Source organism: Leptonychotes weddellii, chromosome 15, assembly GCF_054177405.1.
Source record: "Leptonychotes weddellii isolate Sample4059 chromosome 15, ASM5417740v2, whole genome shotgun sequence".
NCBI classification, from domain to species: domain Eukaryota; kingdom Metazoa; phylum Chordata; class Mammalia; order Carnivora; family Phocidae; genus Leptonychotes; species Leptonychotes weddellii.
In genome coordinates this window covers 20,640,277-20,666,739 of record NC_138383.1, presented here as the reverse complement: position 1 = coordinate 20,666,739, position 26,463 = coordinate 20,640,277, and the positions used below count along the sequence as shown (strand labels likewise).

Sequence of the window (26,463 nt, the reverse complement as noted above, 5' to 3'; positions counted from 1 at the left end):
CCACCATAGTGATGTCATAATTACTCCCCTAGCGTTGGACAAATACATTCATTCTAATTTTTTACTACCTTAAGTAATGTCTCAGTAGACATTTCTAGGCATAAAATATTCCCTGCATTTATGATTTTTCTTTAGGATATATTCCTCTTACCAGAATCGCTGGGTCAAAGACATGAACGTGTTTAGGCCTTTGATACATATTGCCGGACTGCCTTCCAAATACACCACATGCATTTACCATCCTACCAGTAATATCAAGGCAGTCGCTGAGAATTTTTTTAACTTTAGCTCACAGAACAGGCAAAAACTGGTATATCAGTAATTGCTGTTTTCATATTTCTCATGGCTAGGAAGCCAAATATCTTTTCACATGTTTTAGTCATTTGCATTTTCTTTCATACAAATTACCTGTTACTTTTTTTAACTTTTTATTTTAATTCCAGTTAGTTAACAGTGTTATATTAGTTTCAGGTGTACAATATATCGATTCCACACTTTCGTACATCACCTGCTGCTCATCATGACAAGTGCCCTCCACTTGTTGCTTTTCAACTGATCATTAATCAAGTCTTAGTGCTTTACCAATTGATTTGTATACAATTTCTTACACTACATTAAGCTCAGAAAGTCTTTTTTCTTTGTGCTTTTATACCTAATAATAGAATCTGGATTATTATCATCTTTTTTTTTTTTAAGATTTTTTATTTGACAGAGAGACAGCCAGAGAGGGAACACAAGCAGGGGGAGCAGGAGAGGGAGAAGTAGGCTTCCCGTGGAGCAGGGAGCCCAATGCGGGGCTCGATCCCAGGACCCTGGGATCATGACCTGAGCGGAAGGCAGACACTTAACGACTGAGGCGCCCAGGCGCCCCATTATTATTATTTTTTTTAAGTAGGTGCCACACCCAGCATGGAGCCCAGGCCCGGGCTTGAAAACCCACGACCCTGAGATTAAGACCTGAGCTGAGATCAAGAGTGGACACTTAACCATTACTGAGCCAACTTAGGCACCCCTACCTAGTAATAGTATTATATCAACAAATCTTTCCTTCCATGCCCACACTATACTTTTTATACATCAAAATCAACTGTGGGACATTCATCTCAGAGATGTGGACTCAATTACTGGAAGATGGAGCTGGGTAATGTATTTTTAAAAAGCTGAGACTGAAAAGGTGAAAAACAATGCATTATGTTCTAGGGTAGTATGATCATTAGTTTTGGTCTTCTTTTGTCCTGGTGGCCCAAAAGCTGCAATGAACCTCTTTCAAAAGTTCTGTCTTAATATTTAATCTGCTTAAAATTAGAAAAAAAAAAAATGGCATACAACAAATTTCTTTGGAAGAAATAAGATGTCACTATTCATCATGGGATTTTACAAAAGCCATGACTCTTACCTGTTTGGAGAGTACTAGGAAAAGACAAGGTGACTTTTTCATCTTCATTCTGATAGTTAAATCCTGTAGCATGTATTTCTGGAATGGAAATTAAAAACATTATTTCACAAATCTGACTGGACTAAGACAAAATCCAGACTGCAGCAATTAACATTTTTAAGAGCAAAATCTCTACTAAAACTAAATATTCTTTTTTTTCCTTAAGATTTTATTTATTTGACAGAGAGAGAGGGAGAGAGCCCAAGCAGAAGGAGCAGCAGAGGGACAGAGAGAAGAGGCTCTCCACTGAGCAGGGAGCCCGATGCAGGGCTCGATCCCAGGACCCTGGGATCATGACCTGAGCTGAAGGCAGACGTTTAACGACTTAGCCACCCAGGCGCTGCCCCTCTTTTTTTAAGTAAGCTCCAAGCCCAACTTGGGGCTTGAACTCAAGACCCTGAGATCAAGAGTCACACGCTCTATCAACTAAGCCAGCTAGGTGCCCCTAAAACTAAATATTCTTAATAAATTTTCTATTAACAAAAGTGTCATTTCAGACTAACCTATTTTAGTTCACATCCCAAATTAAATATGCTCCTGAAACACAATTATATATCTCGTATTAATTCACAAAACTTTTTTTTCCCCACAAAACTTTTTTTAAAAAGATTTTATTTATTTATCTGACAGAGACACAGCGAGAGAGGGAACACAAAGCAGGGGGAGTGGGAGAGGGAGAAGCAGACTTCCTGCAGAGCAGGGAGCCCGATGTGGGGCTCGATCCCAGGACCCTGAGATCATGACCTGAGCCAAAGGCAGACACTTAAACAATGGAGCCACCCAGGCACCCCCTGAACTGTACACTTTAAATGAATGAATTGTATGGTATATGAATTGTATCTCAATGAAACTGTTATTAAGAGAGAAAGGTAGCTTTATTAGTCATGGACTTAAATTTGATATAGGTAACGGTGATTCAGATTTAATAACATTCTATGAGCCAGGCAAGATGCCCACAATTCATTTCTTTTTATGAATCACCCTAAGATCGAATTTTCAATGTTTCTAATATCATTATGGTTCAAACATCTTTATAAAGCTAGATCTTTACAAAACCAATAAGAAGCTATAATTTCAGATTTTAAAAGAACTTTAATCAATTATTCCTCATTTTACAGATGAAGAAAATGAGATATATAATGATTTGCCTAAGTTCACATAGCTGGACTAGAATTCAGTTCCCTTCCTATTCCAAAATTCTTTCTACTATCATAAACTAATTCCTATAAATTTGAAAAGAAACTTACAACTTGGCATATATACAATACGATGAAATCACTACTGAAACAATGACCTTTGCTGGTAATAACTCAAGATTTGCTCACACTTGATTCCCACATATAGAATCATACTTAAGCCTACAGGGAAGCCAAGAATCACCTTAATGCTTAAGAATGTACTTTTCTGACAAAAATATAAAACCATTATGGTCTATGATCAAAGACCATCTCCATAAAGGATTATTAAAACTTGTTTTTATAAATGCACAAAAAAGCTTCAAATTGGTAATGAAGATAAAAAACAAAAGAATAGCAGGGTTTTAAAAAATTTTTTTTTTTAAGATTTTATTTATTTGAGAGAGAGAAAGTACAGAGGGAGAGTGAGGGGGAGAAGCAGACTCCCTGCTGAGCAGAGAGCCCAATGCGGGACTCAATCCCAGGACCCCAAGATCGTGACCTGAGCCAAAGGCAGATGCTTAACCAACTGAGCCATCCAGGTGCCCCTATTTTTATTTTATTATTATTATTTTTTTAAGTAGGCTACATGCCCAATGTAGGGCTTGAACTCACGACCCTGAGATCAAGAGTCACATGTGGTGTGCCTGGGTGGCTCAGTCTGTTAAGCGTCTGACTCTTGATTTTGGCTCAGTCCATGATGTTGGGGTTGTGAGATCGAGCCCTGCCTCAAGCCCTGCATCAGGCTCCATGTTCAGCACAGACTCTACCTGGGATTCTCTCTCTCCCTCTCCCCCTGCTCACGCACACATGCATACTCTCTAAATAAATAAATAAAAATCTAAAAAAAATGCTCCCCCGAGTGAGCCAGGTGCTCCAAGAATAGCAGTTTTTAAATTGAAACAATCAAGTATTGTATTGCTAGATTCCATTCTAGCACATGCTTCCAAATATGCATATCAACTCTATTACATGTATACAAAAAAACAGTAAAATTTCCTCTAAAGTTCTTTCTTAGAAAGAGGGTAGTAATCATACATTTGAATTTTTTTTTTAATTTATTTATTTGAGAGCGAGCGAGCACGTGTGCGCACCTGAGCAGGGAGAGGGACAGAGGTGGAGGAAGAGGATCAAGCAGATTCTGTGCTGAGCACAGAGCCCAACTTGGGGCTTGATCCCATGACCAGGAGATCATGACCTGAGCCAAAACCAAGAGTCAAACACTTAATCGACTGAGCCACTCAGGTGCCCCATAATCATATATTTGAATTTCTTAAAAAGTCTCTTGTATTATGGGACACTCTTCCAATTACTTTATATTGAACATACTACTTGACAAACATACATTAGACTTTAAAATAACGTTGGTCAATTGTAGCTTTGGATATTCTGTAAATGGCACCACTATTTATCCAGTGGCTCAAACCAGAAATACAGAATCATCCGAACTGCTTCCCTCCACGACTGCCTCTCACAACACATTCCAAATAAGCAAATTCAGTAGCCTGTATCTTTAACTCCAGATTTTTCAATGCCCCCATCACTACAACCCCAGTCCAATGTACAATTATTTCTCTCCTAGACCACCATAGTAGCCTCTTAACTAGTCTGTTTCCACTCTTGCTGCTTTATAATGTATTCTTCACACAGCAGCCAGGGTAGTCAGTGAGATCAAAGCCTTTAATGGAGTCTCAAAATGTTCAGAATGAAATTCTGCTTGAGGTTGCTAAATATTTCTTAAAGAAGACCAAAAAAGCACTAACCATAAAAGAAAAAAATTTGATAGATCAGATTTAATATTTAAAACTTGTGATTATCAAAAGACATTGTGAAGAAAATGAATAGGCAAACCACAGACTAAGAGAAAATATTTTACAGAGAATATACCTAAAAACTATTAAAATATGGGCAGAATACTCAATTTCACAAAGGAAAATACATCAATGGCCAAAAACCAAACAAAAAATGCCCAACATCATTTGTCATCAGGGAAATGCAAATTAAAACCACAATGACATACTGCCACATACCCACAAGGATGGATAAATCTAAAAGGACTAAAAACAAAAGTGTTATCGAGGATCTAGAATACCTACAACTCATTTTGCTGCCGGTGCCTTTGTTGTTCCTCAAACTCTGCAGGCATTCTCCAAGCTCAGGGTTCCTACAGCTGCTTAGAAGTTTCTTTCCTCAAATACCTACATATTTTATGTCAATCACTTATTTAGAGATCTGTTTCATCACCTTAAAGAACAATCCTACCTCCACATCCTCTGTGATTTTTGAGCACCTGCCACAACTTTACATATTTGCTATTGTCTGTCTTTCCAAATCAAATATATGTATCTGGAATGTTGATTCTTGGTTTTATCCTCTACCTCCAATGCTAGAATGGTTTCTGGCACATAATATGTTCGGTCAAATATTAGCAGAATAAAGGAATCACTTCAAAAAGCAATACACTAAGTGTGTCATAGAGAGCATCAATACTGCCCATATTAGATGTATTAACAAAATACCACCTTTACTAATGTTATATAAATAAGGACTTATGGCTAGGGATAAAATTTCCAGCTACAACAGAGTACATAGAGTCAAAAATGGATCTATCTCAAATACTTTAGAAGATACTATTTGGTGTTGGAACTATTAGATTGTTCAAAGAGTGGAAAGCCGTTTATATAGTAAAGGTATGTATGAAAAGTCTAAATAAATATGCTTCATTGAAGTAGAAAAGAAAAAGCTATACTTCCAAATTAATGTTTATATTAGTCTAATACTAACATATCAATGTTTTATATAACATTATTTAAAATGCATATATGTAAATTAAGCATTATAAGTAGACACTTTACTATATCACTAAGAAATGATAAAATTAAACTTGACCAAAAAACCCCTTTTTGTTTTTGTTTTTTTAAGATTTTATTTATTTATTTGACAGAGAGAGAGCACAAGTAGGCAGAGCAGCAGGCAGAGGGAGAGGGAGAAGCAGGCTCTCCGCTGAGCAGAGAGCCCGACATGGGGCTCAATCCCAGGACCCGGGATCACGAGCTGAGCCGAAGGCAGCTGCCTAACCGACTAAGCCACCCAGGCGCCCCCAAAAAACCCCTTTTTAAAAAAAAATAATGTCTACGTGCAATGTGGTGCTCAAACCCACAACCCCAAGATCAAGAATCACATGCTTTACCAACTGAGCCAGCCAGGCAGCTTGACCAAGAAACTTTTAAAAATATTTTTTTATTTTTGGGGTGCCTGGGTGGCTGTCAGGGTCCTAGAATGGAGCCCCGTGTTGGGCTTTGCACTCAGCTGGGAGTCTGCTTGAGGATTCTCTCTCCCTCTCCCCTGCCCCTCCCCCCCCACTCTCTCTGTAAAATAAATAATCTTTAAAAAATATTTTTATTTTTTAAAAATTTATTTAAAAAAAATATTTAAAAATATTGGTGTGCCTGCATGACTCAGTCAGTTAAGCGTCTGCCTTCAGCTCAGGTCATGGGATCCCAGGGTCCTGGGACCGAGCCCGCATCGGGCTCCCTGCTCAGCAGGAAGCCTGCTTCTCCCTCTCCCACTCCCCCTGCTTGTGTTCCCTCTCTCACCGTGTCTCTCTCTGTCAAATAAATAAAATCTTTAATATATATATATATGTATATATATATATAACATATATATATATGTATATATATATATTTGAGGGAGGAGCACCTGGGTGGCTCAGTTGGTTAAGCGTCTGCCCTCAGCTCAGGTCATAATCCCGAAGTCCCAGGATGGAGCCCTGCATCAGGATCCCTGCTCAGTGGGGAGTCTGTTTCTCCCTCTGCCCCTCCCCCCACACATGCTCTCTCTTTCTCTCTCTCTCTCTCTCTCTCAAATAAATAAATAAAATCTTCAAAATACATATATTTAGGGAATGCCTGGGTAGCTCAGCTGGTTAAGCATCTGCCTTGGGCTCAGGTCATGATCCCAGGGTCCTGGGATCAAGTCCCACATAGGGCTTCTTGCTCAGCGAGGAGCCTGCTTCTCCGTCTGACTGCCGCTCCCCCTGCTTGTGCTCTCTCTCTCTCTCTCTGACAAATAAGTAAATAAAATCTTTTAAAAAAAATACTTTTTAAATGAGATAATAGGAGAGAATATATGGTTATTCAACAATCTGAGTCTCTGTTTTCACAGCTATAAAATTAAAATCATTACCTACTTCTTAGTCATTTGAAGATTATACAACATTCTCTATGTAAAATGCTTAGCACAGTGTCTGGTCATGACTATTATAAAATAATACTCTTTTCTAGATAATGTATCTAACACAATTCTTTATTAATTCAACTGCAACTAATTCATTATAGATGTATAAATAAGGACTCTTGCTGAAATTATTTATGGAGTGCTACATTTCAGAAAAAATTCTTTTAAATATAATTCGCATTTTCAAATCTATGGATATAAATACACATATTTGGGTATAAGCATGAGTGTGTATGTTAGTAGGACACCAAACAGAAGCAAAATTTGAAAGTAACCAAAGTATGTATAAATTTGTGACAAGATGTGGCTTGCCAGGTTTCGCTTGTGGACCAGAGCACTCTAGAAGCCTCACCCAGAGAAGCGGGCAGGCTTCAGTGAGCTTGTGCCAGGGATGCTTCTGGACAGGCCGGGTGGGGGGAAAAAAAAAAAAATTTGTGACAAGAAAAATCTTACACTCAAAACTACAGCAGATTCACTTTGATAATAAAAGTTTACTCATGACAATACAGACCTACAAATTTCATAACAAGATAGATCTATAAATTGAGTTTTAAATGTCTTGTTTTTAAAAAGTAATTAAGATATAATTTTGACTATAAGTAAATAAAACTATGTCCTATGTATACAGCATGCTATCATTTGTGAGCACACACACTATACATATGTACATGCATAAATATATACATGTCTGTGAATGCATATAACATCTGAGGAAGGATACATATGAAACTGGTAACTTTATCTCCTTTACGGAGGGGAGAAAGGAGGCTTAATTTGTATTGTATACCACTGATACCCTTTGAATTTGACCTTGCATATATATTAACTATGAAAACTTTTTAAATGTTAAAAAATCTTTTTAAAGATACTTCTTTTGAGATCCTGGCCAAATTGTTATAGTAAGCCTATTTATCAAATAAATCGAATGAATATGTATTCCAATTCTGGGTTTTCCGAGTGTGGTTTATTGACAAGGAGGCACTCTTGCCTATGTCTCTAGGATTTGGACTAGCCATAATTAAAAAACATACTCTTCCTTAGAGAACACTGAGGGTGAGGTGGCTCATCTTATTTGTAAAATTGGCCAGTCTTTCCAGAAAGGTAACAGTCCTTGACGTGCAAAATGTTCTAACTATAACAAAAAGAAGGCAAGCACTCTTAATCATTGGACCATTTAGGCCCCGTCCAAATTTCAGAACCGCTCTCACATGCATTCTTCCAGACTACAGTTTGTTTTCTGTTCAACATTTGTGCAAGCATGCTATGTGGTCCAGTAGATTTCTTTTAAATTACCCTACTCCTTTCCACAAACAATGTCTGGGTCCTCAGGCAACAAATGCTTCAGCTTCCCTGGGCCCTTCAGGCATCTGCCTTACTTACTCACTGTCATTATGCCCATCTCTGCTGACCTTTCGTAGTTTGTCACTTTATATGTTAATTGTGGTTCTTCTCTTCTGCCAAAACAGGCCTCAAGAGGGATATAATACCTTTTTTGTTGTTACAGCACAACTTGTATATTTCAAATGGAAAAAAAATTTGTATCATTTACAGTACTTTAACATAAATTGCCTTTGAATGGGAGCTTTCTTTCCAGTACTCTGAGGTCTACAAAATGTATCTAGAAAATTTACTACTGTGGAAAATGAAGTCTGCTTAAATCAAATTTTAAGGCTATGGTTCTTCTTTTTGATTAACTGCTATAACTGTCCTTCCAGCAGCTGAGGGAGTTTCTGGTTTTCTTTAGACGTGAGGTGCCGAAACTCTTGCAAGACAACTTTGATGCTATATGAACTCTGCCATTTTCCTAGTACTGATACAGCTCTTCCGTCCACCTCTCCATTAGAACTCTTAACTCCATTCATATTAATTTTTGTTACAAATCTTACAAATGGGGGTGCTTCTGGGTATTTGGATCCACATTTTATTTTAAGGCTGTATATTCAGTTTTCATAACTTGTTTGAGCCCATGGTGGCTGTCAACTTATGTAGCTAATACCTTTTCTTTAATAAGCACATACCTCTATAAAGTGCTTCTGTTATGAAAGCCAATCTGTATTATCAATGAATGACACAATTGGTAATTATAAGGTAACTCCTGCTTTCCTTAATAAAATCTAGCTCAGATTTTCCTAAATGAAACTAAATATATTTGTATATGCTAACAATCCTAACATCTCAATTTAATTTTTATTCAATTAGTACTATGCTACATATAGCAATAATTATAAAAAATAAAGAATAAATAAAACGTTATTTCCTTCCTGTGAACCACAAGTCTCCTGTAGGTCTCACTGATTCTCTGATTAATCTCCTACATTCACAATGTGAGCATAAAACATTATTTACATACTGAAGAATCTCATATTTTTCTTCATTTTAAATAATATTAGTAGTCATAAAAATCAAATCTATTTTAACTCAACACCCAAAAAACAATCTAATTCAATAATGGGCAGGAGGCATGAATAGACATTTCTCCAAAGAAGACATACAGATGGCCAACAGACACATGAAAAGATGCTTAATATCACTCATCAGCAGGGAAATACAAATCAAAAGTACAATGAGACATCACCCAAAACCAGTCAGAATGGCTAAAACCAAAAACACAAGAAACAAGCGTTGGTGAGAATGTAGAGAAAAAGGAACCCTCGTGTACTGTTGGTGGGAATGCAAAGTGGTACAGCCACTGCTGAAGACAGTATGGAGGTTCCTCAACAAGTTAAAAATAGAATTACCATATGATCTAGTAATTGCACTACTGAGTATTTATCCCCAAAATACAAAAACACAAATTTAAAGGGATACACACACCCCTATATTTATTGCAGCATTATTACAGTAGCCATATTATGGAAGTAGCTCAAGTATTCATCAATAGATGAATGAATAAAGAAGACATTATTCAGCCATAAAAAAAGAATGAAATCTTGCCATTTGCAACAACACAGATGGTGCTAAAGGGTATAATGTTAAGTGAAGAAACAAAACAAATGAGCAGAGGAAAAAAAAGAGAGAGAGAAAAACCAAGAAACTGACTCTTAACTACAGAGAACAAAGTGATGGCTACCAGAAGGGAAGTGGGTGGGGGGTTGGGTGAAATAGGTGATGGGGATTAAAGAATACACTCTATCATGATGAAATCTTGCTATCTGCAACGATGTAGGTGGAGCTACAGTATTATGCTAAGTGACATAAGTCAATCAGAGAAAGACAATACTCCTATGTGGAATTTAAAAAACAAAACAGGGGCGCCTGGGTGGCTCAGTCGGTTAAGCGTCTGCCTTCGGCTCAGGTCATGATCCCAGGGTCCTGGGATCGAGCCTGCATCGGGCTCCCTGTTCCGCGGGAAGCCTGCTTCTCCCTCTCCCTCTTGTGTTCCCTCTCTTGCTGTCTCTCTCTCTCTGTCAAATAAATAAAATCTTTAAAAAAATAAATAAATAACAAAACAAACGAACATGGAGGGGGAGAGGAAAACAAAGAAACAGACTTTTTTTTAAAGATTTTATTTCTTTATTTGACAGAGAGAGCACAAGCAGGGGGAGCAGGAGAGGGAGAAGCTGGCTCCCGCACTGAGCAGGGAGCCCAATGCCGGGCTCAATCCCAGGACCCTGGGATCATGGCTTGAGCTGAAGGCAGATGCTTAATCAACTGGGCCACCTACGCACCCCCTAGATTCTTAACTATAAAAAACAAACCGCTGGTTACCAGAGGAGAGTTAGGTGTGGGTATGGGTTAAATAGGTGCTGGGAATTAAGGAGGGCACTTGTTCTGATGAGCACTGGGTGTTGTATGTAAGTGTTGAATCACTAAATTCTACAGTCGAGACTAATATTACACTATATGTTAACTAACTGGAATTTAAATAAAAACTTAAAAAAATTACAATTAAAAAAAAAAGAAAAAAAGCTCTATTTGGAACTCAGAATGTCATTTCTTCCAAGCCACAGCTGTATGTAACAGGCAACCTAGCCCACATAACTCTAGATAACCCACATATGCCTGTATAGTTCAATACTAAATCAAGTATGTGATTAAGTTTTATTTTGTTTCATTTATTCAGATGGCAACCTACCTACCATAGTTTCTGTGGTTTTAGATGGCAGTTCATGGTGCAATGAAAAAGAATTCAAAGTTCAACAAAGGCTTGCAATAGCCACCTGCTACCTGGAACATACTTTGTTTCTTCATAAAAACTAAAATAGTTTTGCAGTGGTAAAGAAAACACCATTCTGGAGGAATTACAGCGGAGCCTACAGAGAACATGGAACCAAGAGCTCAGAGAGTTTGAGGGGAGGACTGTTGTTCAAGAAATAATAGCCTAGAGCTGACTTTGTAAGGGTAACAATGGAAGGAGGATGATGGTGGAATAAAATAGCCAGTTTACTGAAAGAAAATAATTGCCAATCTAGAATTTTATAACAAGAATAATCTTCAAAAATGAATGTTATGGGGCACCTGGCTGACTCAGTTGGTACAGCATGAGACTCTTGATCTTGGAGTCATGAATTCAAGTGCCATGTTGGGGAGTAGACTGTACTTAATTTTTTTTTTAAATGGATGTTATAACACTGGTATACACATCTGTCAAAACTCATTGAACTGCAAGATGGACATCAAAAACTAATACATATTGTATGTGAAATATACTTCAATAAAGTAGGAATTTAAAACGAAGGCCAAAAAATAAGGTAAAGCAAAGATATGCTCTAAGAAGCAAAAACAGAGACTTTGCTGTCAAAAAACAGTACAAAGGGTATTCTTCAAACAGAATGATTCTAGAAGGATTGCTGGAATGAACAACGACAAAAATAGCAAACACTTGGGTAAAGCTAAATAAACATTATACTATATAACACAATAATAATATCTTATGACTTTAAAAAAAAGGGGGGGGCCTGGGTGGCTCAGTTGGTTAAGTATCTGCCTTTAGCTCAGATCATGATCCCGGGGTCCTGGGATAGAGACCCAAGTCGGGCTCCTTGCTCAGTGGGGAGTCTACTTCTTCTTCTCCCCTGCCCTTTGCCCCTCCCCCCACTCATGCCCCCCTAAATAAATGAAATCTTTAAAAAATAAAAATAAATTAAATTAAATTAAAAATAAAAATAAAAAATATATAGAAGAAAATTAAACTATACCACAGCATGTAAATCAGATGGAGATACATGGAGATTATGTGCTCCTAAGATCTTTGTAGTATCCAGGAGAATGGTAAAATGATCGATTAACACTGGATTTTCTGAAGTCAGATATGGCTGTTATAATTCCTGGGGTACTGACATATATCCAAAAAAAAAAATTGCTTAAAGCACTTCTTTTTTTTTTTTTTTTTAAGATTTTATTTATTTATTTGAGAGAGAGAATGAGAGAGAGCGAGCATGAGAGGGGGGAGGGTCAGAGAGAGAAGCAGACTCCCCGCCGAGCAGGGAGCCCAATGTGGGACTCAATCCAGGGACTCCAGGATCATGACCTGAGCCGAAGGCAGTCGCTCAACCAACTGAGCCACCCAGGCGCCCGCTTAAAGCACTTCTAATTAAGGGGCACCTGGGTGGCTCAGTTGGTTAAGCAACAGACTCTTGATTTTGGCTCAGGTCATGATCTTAGGGTTGTGAGACTGAGCCCTGCATCAGACTCTGCACTGGGCGTTGAACCTGCTTAAGATTCTCTCCCTCTCCCTCTGCCCCACCCTTTCTCCCCCTCTCTAAAAAAAAAATAAAAATAAAACAAAAAACCTTTATAATTAAAAGACTATGAGAGGGCGCCTGGGTGGCTCTGTTGGTTGGGCGACTGTCTCGGCTCAGGTCATGATCCTGGAGTCCCGGGATCGAGTCCCGTGTCAGGCTCCCCGCTCAGTGGGGAGTCTGCTTCTCCCTCTGACCCTCCCCTTCTCATGCTCTCTCTCATTCTTTCTCTCAAATAAATAAAATCATTAAAAAAAAAGACTATGAGAAAGCATATAAAATATACATTTAAAGACAAATAACAGCAATTACATTAAATGTAAATGGATTAGATGCTTTATTTAGAAGACAAAGATTTTCAGACAAACTAAAAGTAAAAATACAATGAGCTGTTTACATGAGATACACCTAAAACATAATAATTCAGAGAAATTAAAGGTAAAGAATTTGAAAATATATGACATGCAAACATTAACCAATAATTCATAAAACAAGCAGGAAAAAATCAGTAAAAATGAAGATTTAAACAGAATTAACAAACTTGATTTAGTAAGACATATATAAAACATTACATCCAACAATTGTAAAAGCACACTCTTTTCAAGCACACACAAACATTTTAAAAATGACCAAATCTTGGGCCATAAAGCAAAAGCAAGTCTTAAATTCCAAATGACTGAAATCATATACAGGTATAACTCATTTTATTGTGCTTCACAGATAATGTTTTTTCTTTATAAATTGAAGGTTTGTGGCAACCCTGTATCGAACAAGTCTACTGGTGCTATTTTTCCAAGGCATTTGCTCAATTCATGTTTCTGTGTCACATTTTGATAGTTCCCAAAATAGTTTGAACTTTTTCATTATCATTATATTTGTTACAGTGATCTCTGATGTTACCATGGTAATTGTTTTGGGGTACCATGAACTGTGCCCATATAAGACCACAAACTTAATAAAAGCTGTGTATGTTCTGAATGCAGATGTGATGGAAAAAGCAAAAGAACTAGAAGTGGATCCTGAAGATATGACTGAACTACTATAATCTCATGATGAAATGTGAACAGTTGAGGAGCTGCTTCTTACGGGTAAGCAAAGAAAGTGGTTTCTTGAGATGGAATCTTACTCCTGGTGAAGATACTTTGAAGACTGTTGAAATAACAACAGAGATTTAGAATATTACATAAACTTCATTAATAAAGCAACAAAAGGATTTGAGAGGACTGACTCCAACTGTGAAAGAAGTTCTACTGTGGGTAAAATGCTATCAAACAGTATCACAAGCTACAAAGAAAGTATTCATAAAAGGAAGAGTCAATCAATGCAACAAACTTCACTGTTCTCTTATTTTAAGAAAATACAACAGCTGGGGCGCCTGGGTGGCTCAGTCAGTTAAGGGTCCGACTCTTATTTCGGCTCAGGTCATGATTTCAGGGTTGTAAGATTAGGCCCCACATCAGGCTTCGTGCTCAGTCTGCCTGAGATTCTCTCTCCCCTTCTCCCTATGCCCCACCCCCCTGCTCGCGTTTGCTCTCTCTCTCCAAATAAAATAAATAAAATCTTTAAACTAGAATAGCCCCAGGTACATCTAAATATTCCCTGGATCAAAAATCAGAAAATACTTTGAACTGAATGATAAAGATATTATATATCATCGAGTCCCACATCGGGCTCCCGGCTCAGCGGGGAGCCTGCTTCTCCCTCTGATCCTCTTCCCTCTCATGCTGTTTCTCTCTCTCTCTCTCTCAAATAAATAAATAAATAAAATCTTTAAAAAAAAAAAAAAGATATTATATATCAAAAAATGTGGAAGCAGATCAGTGGTTGCCTGGAAACGGGGGAGAACAGGAAGAGTGGATCCCAAAGGGGCACGAGGAAACACTGTGGGAGTGATGGATATGTTCGTTATCTTGGTCGTATTTACAGATCAAAAAGTATCAAATCATACATTTTAATATATGCAGTTTATTACATGTCAAATATTATATAAACCCTCATAAAGCTATATAAAAAAAGAAAAGAAAAAAAAGAAGAGGAGGTAGAGGAGCTGTAGCACCAGCAGTCACAGTTGCTGCCTGGAGTTTTTTTCCCCAAAACAAACCAGAAAAAGTGTGGGATGAGCTAAAAGTGGTTTATTTTTTGGAGGAAAATTTATAGGTTTAAATGAATATACTAGGGGCGCCTGGGTGGCTCAGTTGGTTAAGCGTCTGCCTTCAGCTCAGGTCATGATCCTGGAGTCCCAGGATCGAGCCCCGCATCGGGCTCCCTGCTCAGTGGGGAGTCTGCTTCTCCCTCTCCCTCTGCTGCTCCCCCTTCTCGTGTTCTCTCGCTCTCTCTCGTGCTCTCTCAAATAAATATTAAAAAAAATTTTTTAAATGAATATACTATAAAGGAATTAATAAGCCAATTATTCACCTCAAAAAGTTAAAAAATAACTACAAAACAAACTCAAAGAAAATAGAAGGAAATAGTAAAGAGCAGAAGTTAAGGAAATAGAAAATAAACATTCAACTGACGACTTAAAATCAAAAGTAGGTTCTTTGAAAAGACCAATAAAATTGACAAAGATTTGGGGATTGGGGGGGAAAAAGAGAAGGCACAAATAAATAAAATACAGTTGACCCTGAACAACACAGGTTTGAACTGTGCAGGTTGATTTCTACATGGATTTTTTTTTTTTATATAAAGTACTCTAAATGTATTTTCTCTTTCTTATGGTTTTCTTTTTTTAATTTATTTTTATTTTTTTAAAAAGATTTTATTTATTTATTTGACAGAGAGACACAGCGAGAGAGGGAACACAAGCAGGGGGAGTGGGAGAGGCAGAGGGAGAAGCAGGCTTCCTGCGGAGCAAAGCCCAACGCGGGGCTTGATCCCACCTGGGATCATGACCTGAGCCGAAGACAGACACTTAACCGTATGAGCCACCCAGGCGCCCCTCTTTTTTTAATGTATTTTTAACTTTTTCAATTTTATTTTAATTCCAATATAGTTAACACAGCGTTCTATTAGTTTTAGGTGTACAATACAGTGATTCAACAATTCCATACATTTCTCAGTGCTCATCAAGATAAGTGTACTCTTGATCCCCTTTATCTATTTCACCCATCCCCCTACCCACCTCCCCTCTGGTAACCATCTGTTTGTTCTCTATAGTTTTTTTTTTAAAGATTTTTTTTTATTTATTTGACAGAGAGAGATACAGCGAGAGAGGGAACACAAGCAGCAGGAGTGGGAGAGGGAGAAGCAGGCTTCCCGCGGAGCAGGGAGCCCGATGCGGGGCTCGATCCCAGGACCCTGGGATCATGACCTGAGCCGAAGGCAGACGCTTAACCGACTGAGCCACCCAGGCGCCCTGTTCTCTATAGTTAAGAGTCTGTTTCTTGGTTGTCTTTTTTTCCCCTTTTTTTGTTCATTTTGTTTCTTTAGTTCTCCGTAAGAGTACAATCATGTTATTTGTCTTTCTCTGACTGACTTATTTTGCTTAGCATTATACTCTCTAGCTCCATCCATGTTGCAAATGGCAAGAATTCATTTTTTATGGCTGAATAATTTTCCATTGTAGATATATACCAACACCTTCCTTATCTACTCATCTATCGATGGACACTTTTGCTGCTTCCACAATTTGGCTGTTGTAAATAATGCTGCAATAAACATAGGGGTGCATATATCCTTTTGAATTAGTGTTTTCATATTCTTTCAGTAAATACCCAGTAGTGGAATTACTGGATCACATGGTAATTCAATTTTTAATTTTTAAAAAAGATTTATTTATTTATTTTAGAGAGAGTACACAAAGGGGAAGGGCAGAGGGGGAGGGAGAGGAAGATAATTTCAAGCAGGCTCCCTGCTGAGCGCTCATGAGCTGAGCCAAAATCAAGAGTCCGATGCTGAACCAACTGAGCCACCCAGGTGCCCCTTTATTATTATTTTTTTTTTTAGATTTATTTCTATTTTTAATTTTTTAAAAAGATTTTATTTATTTATTTGACAGAGAGAGACACTGCGAGAGAGGGAACACAAGCAGGAGGAGTGGGAGAAGGAGAAGCAGGCTTCCCATTAAGCAGGGAGCTCAATGCGGGGCTCGATCCCAGGACCCCGGGATCATGACCTGAGCAGAAGGCAGACGCTTAACGACTGAGCCACCCAGGTGCCCCTCTACTTTTAATTTTTTGAGGAACCTCCATACTGTTTTTCACAGTGGCTGCACCATACTGCATTCCCACATTATGGTTTTCTTAACATTTTCTTTTCTCTAGATTACTTTACTGTAGGAATATAGTATATACATATAACATACAAAATGTGTGTTAACCAACGCTTTATGTTATCAGTAAGACTTCCAATAAACAGTATGCTACTGGTAATTAAGTTTTGGGGGAGTCAAGCTATATGCAGACTTCCGACTGCACAGGAGGTCAGTGCCCCAACCCCTGCATTGTTCAAGGGTCAACTATATATAAATTTAATAAATTTATAAAATTATTATTTAGGTAAAAAATATATAAAGTAAAAATAAATAATTAAAATGAAATTTTGTTATAAGAGATGTGGTAGCTAAGATCCTTTGTAATGCAAATATGTTGAAACTATTCACAGCAGTTTTCCCAGTGTTCTCTGGCAGCTCCAAATATGAATTACAGGTCTACCAAGATGCTGATTTCCTTGGCCCTTGGGTCAGCCAGATACCACTTGAACAATGAGATATTTCTGCCACCTTCCTCATGTGAGCCTCTTCTTTCCAGTGTACCAAGAAAACATAATCATTTTCTATGAATGTCTTAGGAAGAAAATTAAGAAGCACTGATTTGGGGGCGCCTGGGTGGCTCAGTTGGTTAGACGACTGCCTTCGGCTCAGGTCATGATCCTGGAGTTCCAGGATCGAGTCCCGCATTGGGTTCCCTGCTCAGTGGGGAGTCTGCTTCTCCCTCTGACTCTCCTCCCTCTCATGCTCTCTGTCTCTCATTCTCTCTCTCTCAAATAAATAAAAATAAAATTAAAAAAAATAAAATAAAATAAAAAAGAAGCACTGATTTGGAGAATAACTACCGGCTTTGCATTTAAGAACAGCATATATGGGGCACCTGGGTGGCTCAGTCGTTACGCGTCTGCCTTCAGCTCAGATCACGATCCTGGCGAGGGTCCTGGGATCGAGCCCCAAATCGGGCTCTCTGCTCAGTGGGAAGCCTGCTTCTCCCTCTCCCACTCCCCCTGCTTGTGTTCCCTTTCTCGCTGTCTCTGTCAAATAAATAAATAAAATCTTTCTTAAAAAAAAAAAAAGAATAGCATATATATTATCAAAAAGACAAAAGATAATAAAGAGGTGGTGGTGAGGATTTAGAGAAAAGAGAACTCTTGTATAAAGCTGGCAGGAATGTAACTGGTACAGCCATTATGGAAAACAGTTACGAAGGTTCTTCAAAAAATTAAAAATAGAGCTATCTTATGATCCAGAATCTCATTTCTAGATATATACACAAAGGAAATGAAATCAGTATCTCCCACATTTCACTGCAGCATTATTCAAAATAGCCAAGATATGTAAACAACCATAAATATCTGCCGCTGGATGAGTGGATAAGAAAATGGGGCGGGGGATTGCATGGATGTGTATATATACACAATGGAATATTATTCAGCCTTAAAAAAAGGGAATCCTGCCATTTGTGACAACACAGATGAACCTGGCAGACATTATGCTAAGTGAAATAGGCCAGACACAGAAAGACAAGTACTGCACAATTATCACTTGCATGTGGAATCTAAAATAACCAAAGTACAATATCCACTCACAGAATGGTGGTTGCCAAGAGCTAGGGGGATGGGGAAATAGGGAGACATTAGTCAAAGGATACAAAGTTTCAGTTATGCAAGATGATTACTTTTGGAGATCTAATATATAGCAATGTGACTATCGTTAACAATACTATATTGTTTATTTGAAATTTGCTAAGAAGTCTTAAGTGTTCTCACCACAAAAAAAAAAGCAAAAAAGAAATGAAGAAAATTAACTATGTGAGGTGATAGATATGCTAACTAGCCTGTTATGATTATTTCACAATGTATAGGTATAGTAAAAACATCAAATTGTTTATCTTAAATATATATATAATTTTTATTTGTTAATTATACCTCACTAAAACTGGGGGGGGAACCTGGCACAATACAATATTATAATACATTATGGAATCCGTTTTTCTTTTCCATTTAACCTAAAAATTACATAATTTACAATTTTTATGCTCTTCATTTTCTTAATATTTAAAACACTGCACAGAATCTTTACAATTAGTAAATACTTTGATTGTATTTCTCAAAGGGAATAAAATACAAATTAATGACAAAATAATCCAAGTATAATGTAATTTTGTTTGCTACCCATAAAAGTCAATAGGATAGGCATATGAAGAAATTCAGGCCTAAGAAATACAACAGACTTACTCCATCTCTTTAGATTTTACTTTATTTTACTAAATAAATATTTACTGAACACCTACTCTACATCAGATACCCTCAAACACCCCAGGTGAAAAAGAATGAATCATGGCTCTTGGTCCGTAAGGAACTTAAGATTCTAAAAGGAAGAACTATAGGTACAAACAAGTAATTACAATACGGTGTGGTTAAATTAATAACAAGGAATAGACTATGATGATTAGCAAATGGACCCTAGAAGTCAAACTATCTGGATTTGCATCAATTACCAGTCTTATGACCTATAATAAGTTACATAACCTCTCTGTACCTAAGGTTGTTGTCTACACAAATATGTAATGCACTTAGTTCCTGGCAGTGAATTCTTCATTATTTTTCTCCTTACTACTAAACATTATTATTATTATGAAAAATGATACACAGGGTTGGGCCCCTAACCTGGTCTGAAGGTTAGGGAACCTAACTTAGGAAGACCAATGTATCTTCTATAATCAAATGATAAGTCATCTAAATTTGTAAAAACAGTCACTAAAGCAATCCATATCACCTTAAAGCTGTTTAATGTTTAAAAACTAACTAAATACAGGGGTGCCTGGTTGGCTCAGTCGGTTAAGCATCAGACTTTCGATTTCAGCTCAGGTCATGATCTCAGGGTCCTGGGACTGAGCCCCAAGTCAGGCTCCATGCTCAGTGAGGAGTCCAGTCTAGGATTCTCTCTCCCTCTCCCTCTGCCCCTCCCCCAAGCACTCTCTCATTCTCTCTCAAATAAATCTTTTAAAAAAACTTACTAAATACAAATAAGATAAATTTTAAAACCATTATACACTCATATACTTTTATATTTGTACATAACCTTAACGGAAACTTGACTATTCCTTATCAGCATCTTTTGTTATTCAAATCCAACTAAAGTGAAAGAATGCAAGTATGTATAATTACAAACTTCATTTTTTTTAGAAGATTGTATTTATTTATTTGACAGAGAGAGAGCATAAGTAGGGAGAGTGGCAGGCAGAGGCAGAGGGAGAAGCAGGCTCCTGCAGAGCAGGGGGAGCCCGATGCGGGACTCAATCCCAGAACCCCGGGATCAGGACCCAAGCCGAAGGCAGTCACTTAACCAACTGAGCCACCCAGGCGCCCATAAACTTCATGTTTTTTTTTTATCTCTGACTTGTACTAAAAAGGAATAAAAGGGTTGACTAACAGTATCATTTGTTCCTTCTAATGCAAGGATATATTCAATCTGACGTCAGTTTGAATAACTGTATTTACAAATTACTTATTTTATCTTTATGTTTTTTTTTTTTATTAGAGAGAGAGTATAAGCAGGGGGAGCGGCAGGTAGAGGGAGAGGGAGAAGCAGGCTCCCGCTCAGCAGGGAGCCTGACGTGGGGCTCGATCCCAGGACCCTGGGATCATGACCTGGGCCGAAGGCAGCTGCTTAACCAACTGAGCCACCCAGGCACCCCACAAATTACTTATTTTAAAATGCATACATTTTGCATAGAAAGCAGCACAGTTTCATAAACTTAGAAATCCCAGTAAGATCAGGAATTAGAAATTTAAGATTTTAATCTTATGAACTGCATCAAAAGAGTACTGTTAAATTTTTAACACGTATCAAATTATCTGTTATAGATATGATTATCAAACATCCTTCCTAAAAAGTTGCATCATTTCACATGCCCAATAAAGAGTATGAGACTGTGTTTTGTTTTCCATGAACCTTTTATTAACAGGGTTGAATATCTTTTCATATACTTATTGGCCTTTTGCTTTTTTTGTAACAATTGTATATTTGCAGTATTTTTGTCCAACTTTATGTTGCTTTGAATATACATATTATATATTGTAGATATACAATGAAATATTCAAATAAAAACAATGTATTTTTCATTTCTTAAATTAGAATAGAAAGATTGCTAATAACATTCAGTGTCATGGTAGTAGAGATTGATAACACCCAGTATAAATGGCAATATAAGGATATAAATAGTCTCATACTCTTTTTTTTTTTTTCTTTCGTGAGGGAGAGAGAACATGTAGCACATGTGGGGGAAAGGGCAGAAGGAAAGAGAGAGAATCTTAAGCAGGTTTCACACCCAGGGCAGAGCCCAACGCAGGGCTTGATCTGGCAACTCTGATCATGACCTGAGCCAAAATCAAGAGTTGAATGCTTGACAGACTGAACCACCCAGGCATCCAATGAACAGTCTCATACTCTTTATGCGCATGTAAAATGATGCAACTTTTTAGGAAGGGTATTTGATAATAATATCTACACCAGATAATTTAATATATGTTAAAAACTTAAAACAGTACTCTTATTTTTGGTGCAATTTATAACTATACTCTCAGTGGTGCACAAAAGATATCCTTTGCACTACTGTTCACAATAGTCAAAAAAAGGAAGGATAATGTGCATTAAGAAATGGCTTTGGGGGGGCGCCTGGGTGGCTCAGTTGGTTAAGCAACTGCCTTCGGCTCAGGTCATGATCCTGGAGTCCCGGGATCGAGTCCTGCATCGGGCTCCCTGCTCAGCGAGGAGCCTGCTTCTCCCTCTGACCCTCCCCCCTCTCATGTACTCTCTCTCATTCTCGCTCTCTCAAATAAATAAATAAATCTTTAAAAAAAAAAAGAAAGAAATGGCTTTAGGGGAACGCCTGGCTAGCTCAGTGGAAGAGCATGCAACTCTTGGTCTCAGGGTCATGAGTTCGAGCCCCAACTTGGGGGTAGAGATTACTAAAAAAAATAAACTTAAATGTTTGAAAGAAAGGAAGAAGGGAGGGAGAGAGGGCTTTAGGCGTGCCTGGCTGGCTCAGTCAGGACAGCATGTGACTCCTGATCTTAGGGTCATGAATTCGAGACCTACCCTAGGTGTAGAACCTACTTAAAAAAAAAGAAAAAGAAAAAGAAAAAGAAATGGCTTCTAAAAATGACAGATTTATGCTAGGTCTTTATGAGACAGATCTGTGTATACTGTCTAAAAAAAGTGAATACCACATGAGGTTAAAGAAGCAAGCTGCAAAACATCGTATATCACAATCTCACTTCTGCAATTAAAGGGAAAAATTAGCATGTATGAAAGAATTCCTATCAGATTATTAACAGAGGCTACTTCTGGGACTGGAGGGGTAGGTGGTACAATGAAGGGAGGGAAAAAGGATTTCTTATCTTATGTTCTATATTGTTTGATTTTATGACAACAAACATGTATTTCTTTTGTAATTTAAAAAAAATAAAACAGACACCTGGGTGGCTCAGTCGTTTAGCGTCTGCCTTCGGCTCAGGTCATGATCCTAGGGTCCTGGGATCGAGCCCCACATTGGGCTCCCCACTCTGCGGGAAGCCTGCTTCTCCCTCTCCCACTCCCCCTGCTTGTGTTCCCTCTCTTGCTATGTCTCTTTCTGTCAAATAAATAAATAAAATCTTTAAAAATAAATAAACAATATATTAGATACCATGTAATGAAGAAAACCTATAATTGTTTTATAATTCTTCACATTTTAAAGAGTATTCCTATGAAATGTTTACAAAAGCATTTTAAGCTTTATTAACAATCTTCAGATCATTAAACCATCACCTTAATACTTGCTAACGATAATGTATATCTGGGTTAAGGCCAGTAACCTCCATACCTACAAATAATTGAATGAAATATCATTTTCTACTACAGATCTCATAGTGAATTATGTTTCACCTTTTTGTTTTTTTTAAAGTAAGCTCTACGTCCAACGTGGGACTTGAACTCATGACCCCAAGATCAAGAGTTGCATGCTCAATGGACTGAGTCAGCCAGGCCCCAACTATTTCACATTTTTAAATGATGCATCTAGACTTCTGCTTCTGGCTGGTGGTATCAGAACAATTATAAAAACCAGATTAAAAAATTTTTAAGTGTTTGAATGGTAATCACAAAAAGATCAGCTCTATATTCATGGGTTCTTTACTCCCTTGCTGCATTTTCTGACTTCTAAGCAGAACACAGAGGCCAATGAAGAAAGAAAAGTCATAAAGCTTGCAGTAGTCTTGTGGGGCTGAAGACACAAATATTGGAATTCAGGCTACCAAAGCTGCCAGGATTGAAATGGCCAACATCCCAGAAAAACTGAATAACAGATAAAGTCTAACATTCATTTAATTTTCCTTCAAGACATTTGCTGACTCCTAGATTTCAGCAGTTTTATGATGGGAGGGAACTAAATACTGGATTTCAGGGCCCAGAAGGGAAGGGAAAACCTTAGGAAACACCCTTGACCAAACTACAAACCAGGAAAAAGAACAACTTGGAAAAAACACAGATTCAACTGGATCAATATGATCTCACTTAGTGAAAGAATGAAAGCTTTCCCCTTCAGATCAGGAATAAAATAGGTGCCTGCTTTTGCCACTTCTAATCACACAGTACTAGAGGTTCTAGCCAGAGCAATTAGGCAAGAAAGAGTAATAAAAGCATTCAAATTGGAGAGGAAGAAATAAATTATCTCTGTTCACAGACAAAATGATCTTATATGCAGAAAAACCTCAAGGTTCCACAAAAAAACTGTTAGAACTAATAAATGAGTTCCACAAAGTTGTAGGATACAAAATCAACATACAGAAATCAGTTGCATTTCTATACACTAACAATGAACAATTTAAAAAGGAAATTAACAAGACCAGTCCATTTGCAATAATATCAAAAATAACATACTGAGGAACAAATTTAACCAAGAAAGTGAAAGACTTGTACACTGAAAACTAAAAAATGTTGCCGCAAGAAGTTAAAGAAGATAGAAACAAATGGAAAGACATCCCTTGTTTATGGATTAGAAGTCAATATTAAGATGATCATAATATCCATGGGGCGCCTGGCTTAGTCGGTAGAACATGCAATTCCTGATCTCAGGGTTGTGGGTTTGAGTCCTATGTTGCATGTAGAGATTACTTAAAAAAATTTTTAAAACTTGGGGCTTTTGGGTGGCTCAGTCAGTTGAGCATCTGACTCTTGGTTTCAGCTCAAGTCATGATCTCACGGGTTCTGAGACTGAGCCCCGAGTCAGGCTTCATGCCCAGTGAGGAGTCTGCTTGACATTCTCTCCCTCTGCCCCTCACCCCACTCATGCTCTCTCTCTCTCAAATAAATAAATAAATAAAATCTTTAAAAAATTTTTAAAACTTAAAAAAAGTGTTCATAATATCCAAGCAATCTATAGATTCGGTACAGTGCCTCTCAAAAGCCCAACAATGCTTTTTGCAGAAACTTAAAAGTCCACCAAAAGTTCATATAGAATCTCAAAAGTCCCTGAAGAGCCAAAACAATCTTGAAAAAAGAACAAAGTTAGAAGTTTCACATTTCCTGGTTACAAAGGTACAATAATCAAAAAAAGTGTGGTACTGGCATAAAGACAGACATACAGACCAATGGAATAAAACGGAGAGCCCAGAAATAAACTTCTGAATAAATGGTCAAATGATTTTCAACAAAGGTGCTAATAAGATCATTCCATAGAGAAAGGGCAATCTTTAAAAAAGAGACAGTGCTGGGAAAACTGGATATCCACATGCAAAAGAATAAAGCTGGACTTGTTGAATTACTGTATTGTACACCTGAAACTAATATAACACTGGAAGGTTCCCCCTCCCCTACTTTTTTTTTTTGAATCTCTACACCCAACATGGGGCTCGAACTCACAACTCTGAGATCAAGAGTTGCATGCTCTTTGGACTGAGCCCGCCAGGCATCCCTATAACACTGTATGTTAACCATCCTGGAATTAAAAATAAAAACTTAATTAAAAAAATGAACTCAAAATGTATCAAAGACCTAAATATGAGAACTAACACTACAAAACTCTTAGAAGACAATGCAAAAGTTTTATGACATTGGATTTAGCAATGATTCCTTGAATATTATATCAAAAGCACAGGCAACAAAAAAAATGGACAAAATGAACATCAAAATTAAAAACTTGTACACTAAGACACAATCAACAGAGTAAAAAGGCAACCTACAGAATGGAAGAAAATATCTGCAAAATATATCTGATAAGGGGTTAATATCCAGAATATATTGAGAACTCCTACACTCAACAATAAAAAAGTAAAAAACCCAATTAAAATATGGACAATGGGGCACTTAGGCAGCTCAGTCAGTTAAGTGTCTGACTCTTGATTTCAGCCAGGTCATGATGTCAGGGTCCTAGGATCAAGCCCCACATTAAGCTCCATGCTCAGCAGGGAGTCTGTTTCTCTCCTCTCTCTCCCTCTCCCCACCTCTGTGTGCACACGCACGTATGCTCTCTCTCTCTCTCTAAAATAAATAAATCTTTATAAAAAATGGACAAAGGGCTTAGACATTTCTCCTAAGATATACAAATGGCCAATAAGCCCATGAAAAAAATCACTAATCATTAGAGAAATACAACTCAAAACCACAATGAGATACCAGTTCATACCTATTAGGTTAGCTACCATCAAAACAAGAAAGTAAGTTACAGCAAAGATGTGGAGAAACTGGAACCTTCTGTACAACTGGTGGGAATGTAAAATGGTGCAGCTGCCACAGAAAACAGTATGTTGATTCTTCAAAAAATTAAAAATAAAATTACCATATGATCCAGCCATTCCATTTTGGGTATATATCCAAATGAACTGAAAGAGTCTCAAGGAGGTATTTGTACACCTACGTTGATAGCAGCATTATGCACAACAGTTAAAAGGTGGAAGCAACCGGGAGTGCCTGGGTGGTGCAACTGGTTAAGTGTCCAACTCTTGCTTTCGTTTTGGTTGTGATCTCGGGGTCGTGAGATTGAGCCCTGTGACGGGCTCCGTGCTCAGCAGAGTCTGCTTGAAATTCTCTCCTCTCCCTCTGCCCCTCCCCACTGTGCTGTCTCTCTTTAAAAAAAAAAAAGGTGGAAGCAACCCAAGTGTTCACTGACATATAAATGGATAAACAAAATGTATATACATACGTGGAATATTATCCAGCCTTAAAACAGAAAGAAATTCTGAAATATGCTATAACATGGATGGTCTTGAACATTATTTAAATGAAACAAGTCAATTATAAAATGGCAAATACTGTATGATTCCACTTAAATGAGATACCTAGAATAGAAACAAAAAGTAGAATGGTGGTTACCAGGGGCAGAGGGATGGGAGAATTATTTATTTTTAATGGGTACACAGTTTTGTTTTGCAAGATAAAGAGTTCTGGAGATGGATGGTAGTGACAGTTGCTCAATAATGTGAATGTCTACCAATGAACTGTACAATTATAAATGGTTAAGATGGTAAATTATATGTTATGTGCATTTTACCACAATTAAAAAAAAATTGATCTGGCTGTATTCTGTCTGTCTTCTCCCCCTAAATTAAAAGCAGAGAATTAATTCTTCTCTAGAATGAGCTAAAGTAGAAACTCCTACAATCTGAGAGAAATTAAGAAAGATTTGAGTAAGTGGAAAAATATATATTCTTCATGAATGAAAAGGTTCAATAGTGCTCTTCCCAA

The 26,463-nt window shown here is 37.6% G+C and overlaps 1 protein-coding gene across 1 annotated transcript in view; it reads right to left on the bottom strand.

The window, feature by feature from the left end:
* The window catches only part of NPEPPS (aminopeptidase puromycin sensitive), a 91,203-nt gene that overhangs the window by 41,087 nt on the left and 23,653 nt on the right, over positions 1-26,463 (bottom strand). Inside the window, exon 3 of the mRNA XM_081805107.1 lies at positions 1,397-1,474. Coding sequence (XP_081661233.1) covers positions 1,397-1,474 — 78 coding nt within the window. The remainder of the gene's footprint in view (positions 1-1,396; positions 1,475-26,463) is intronic.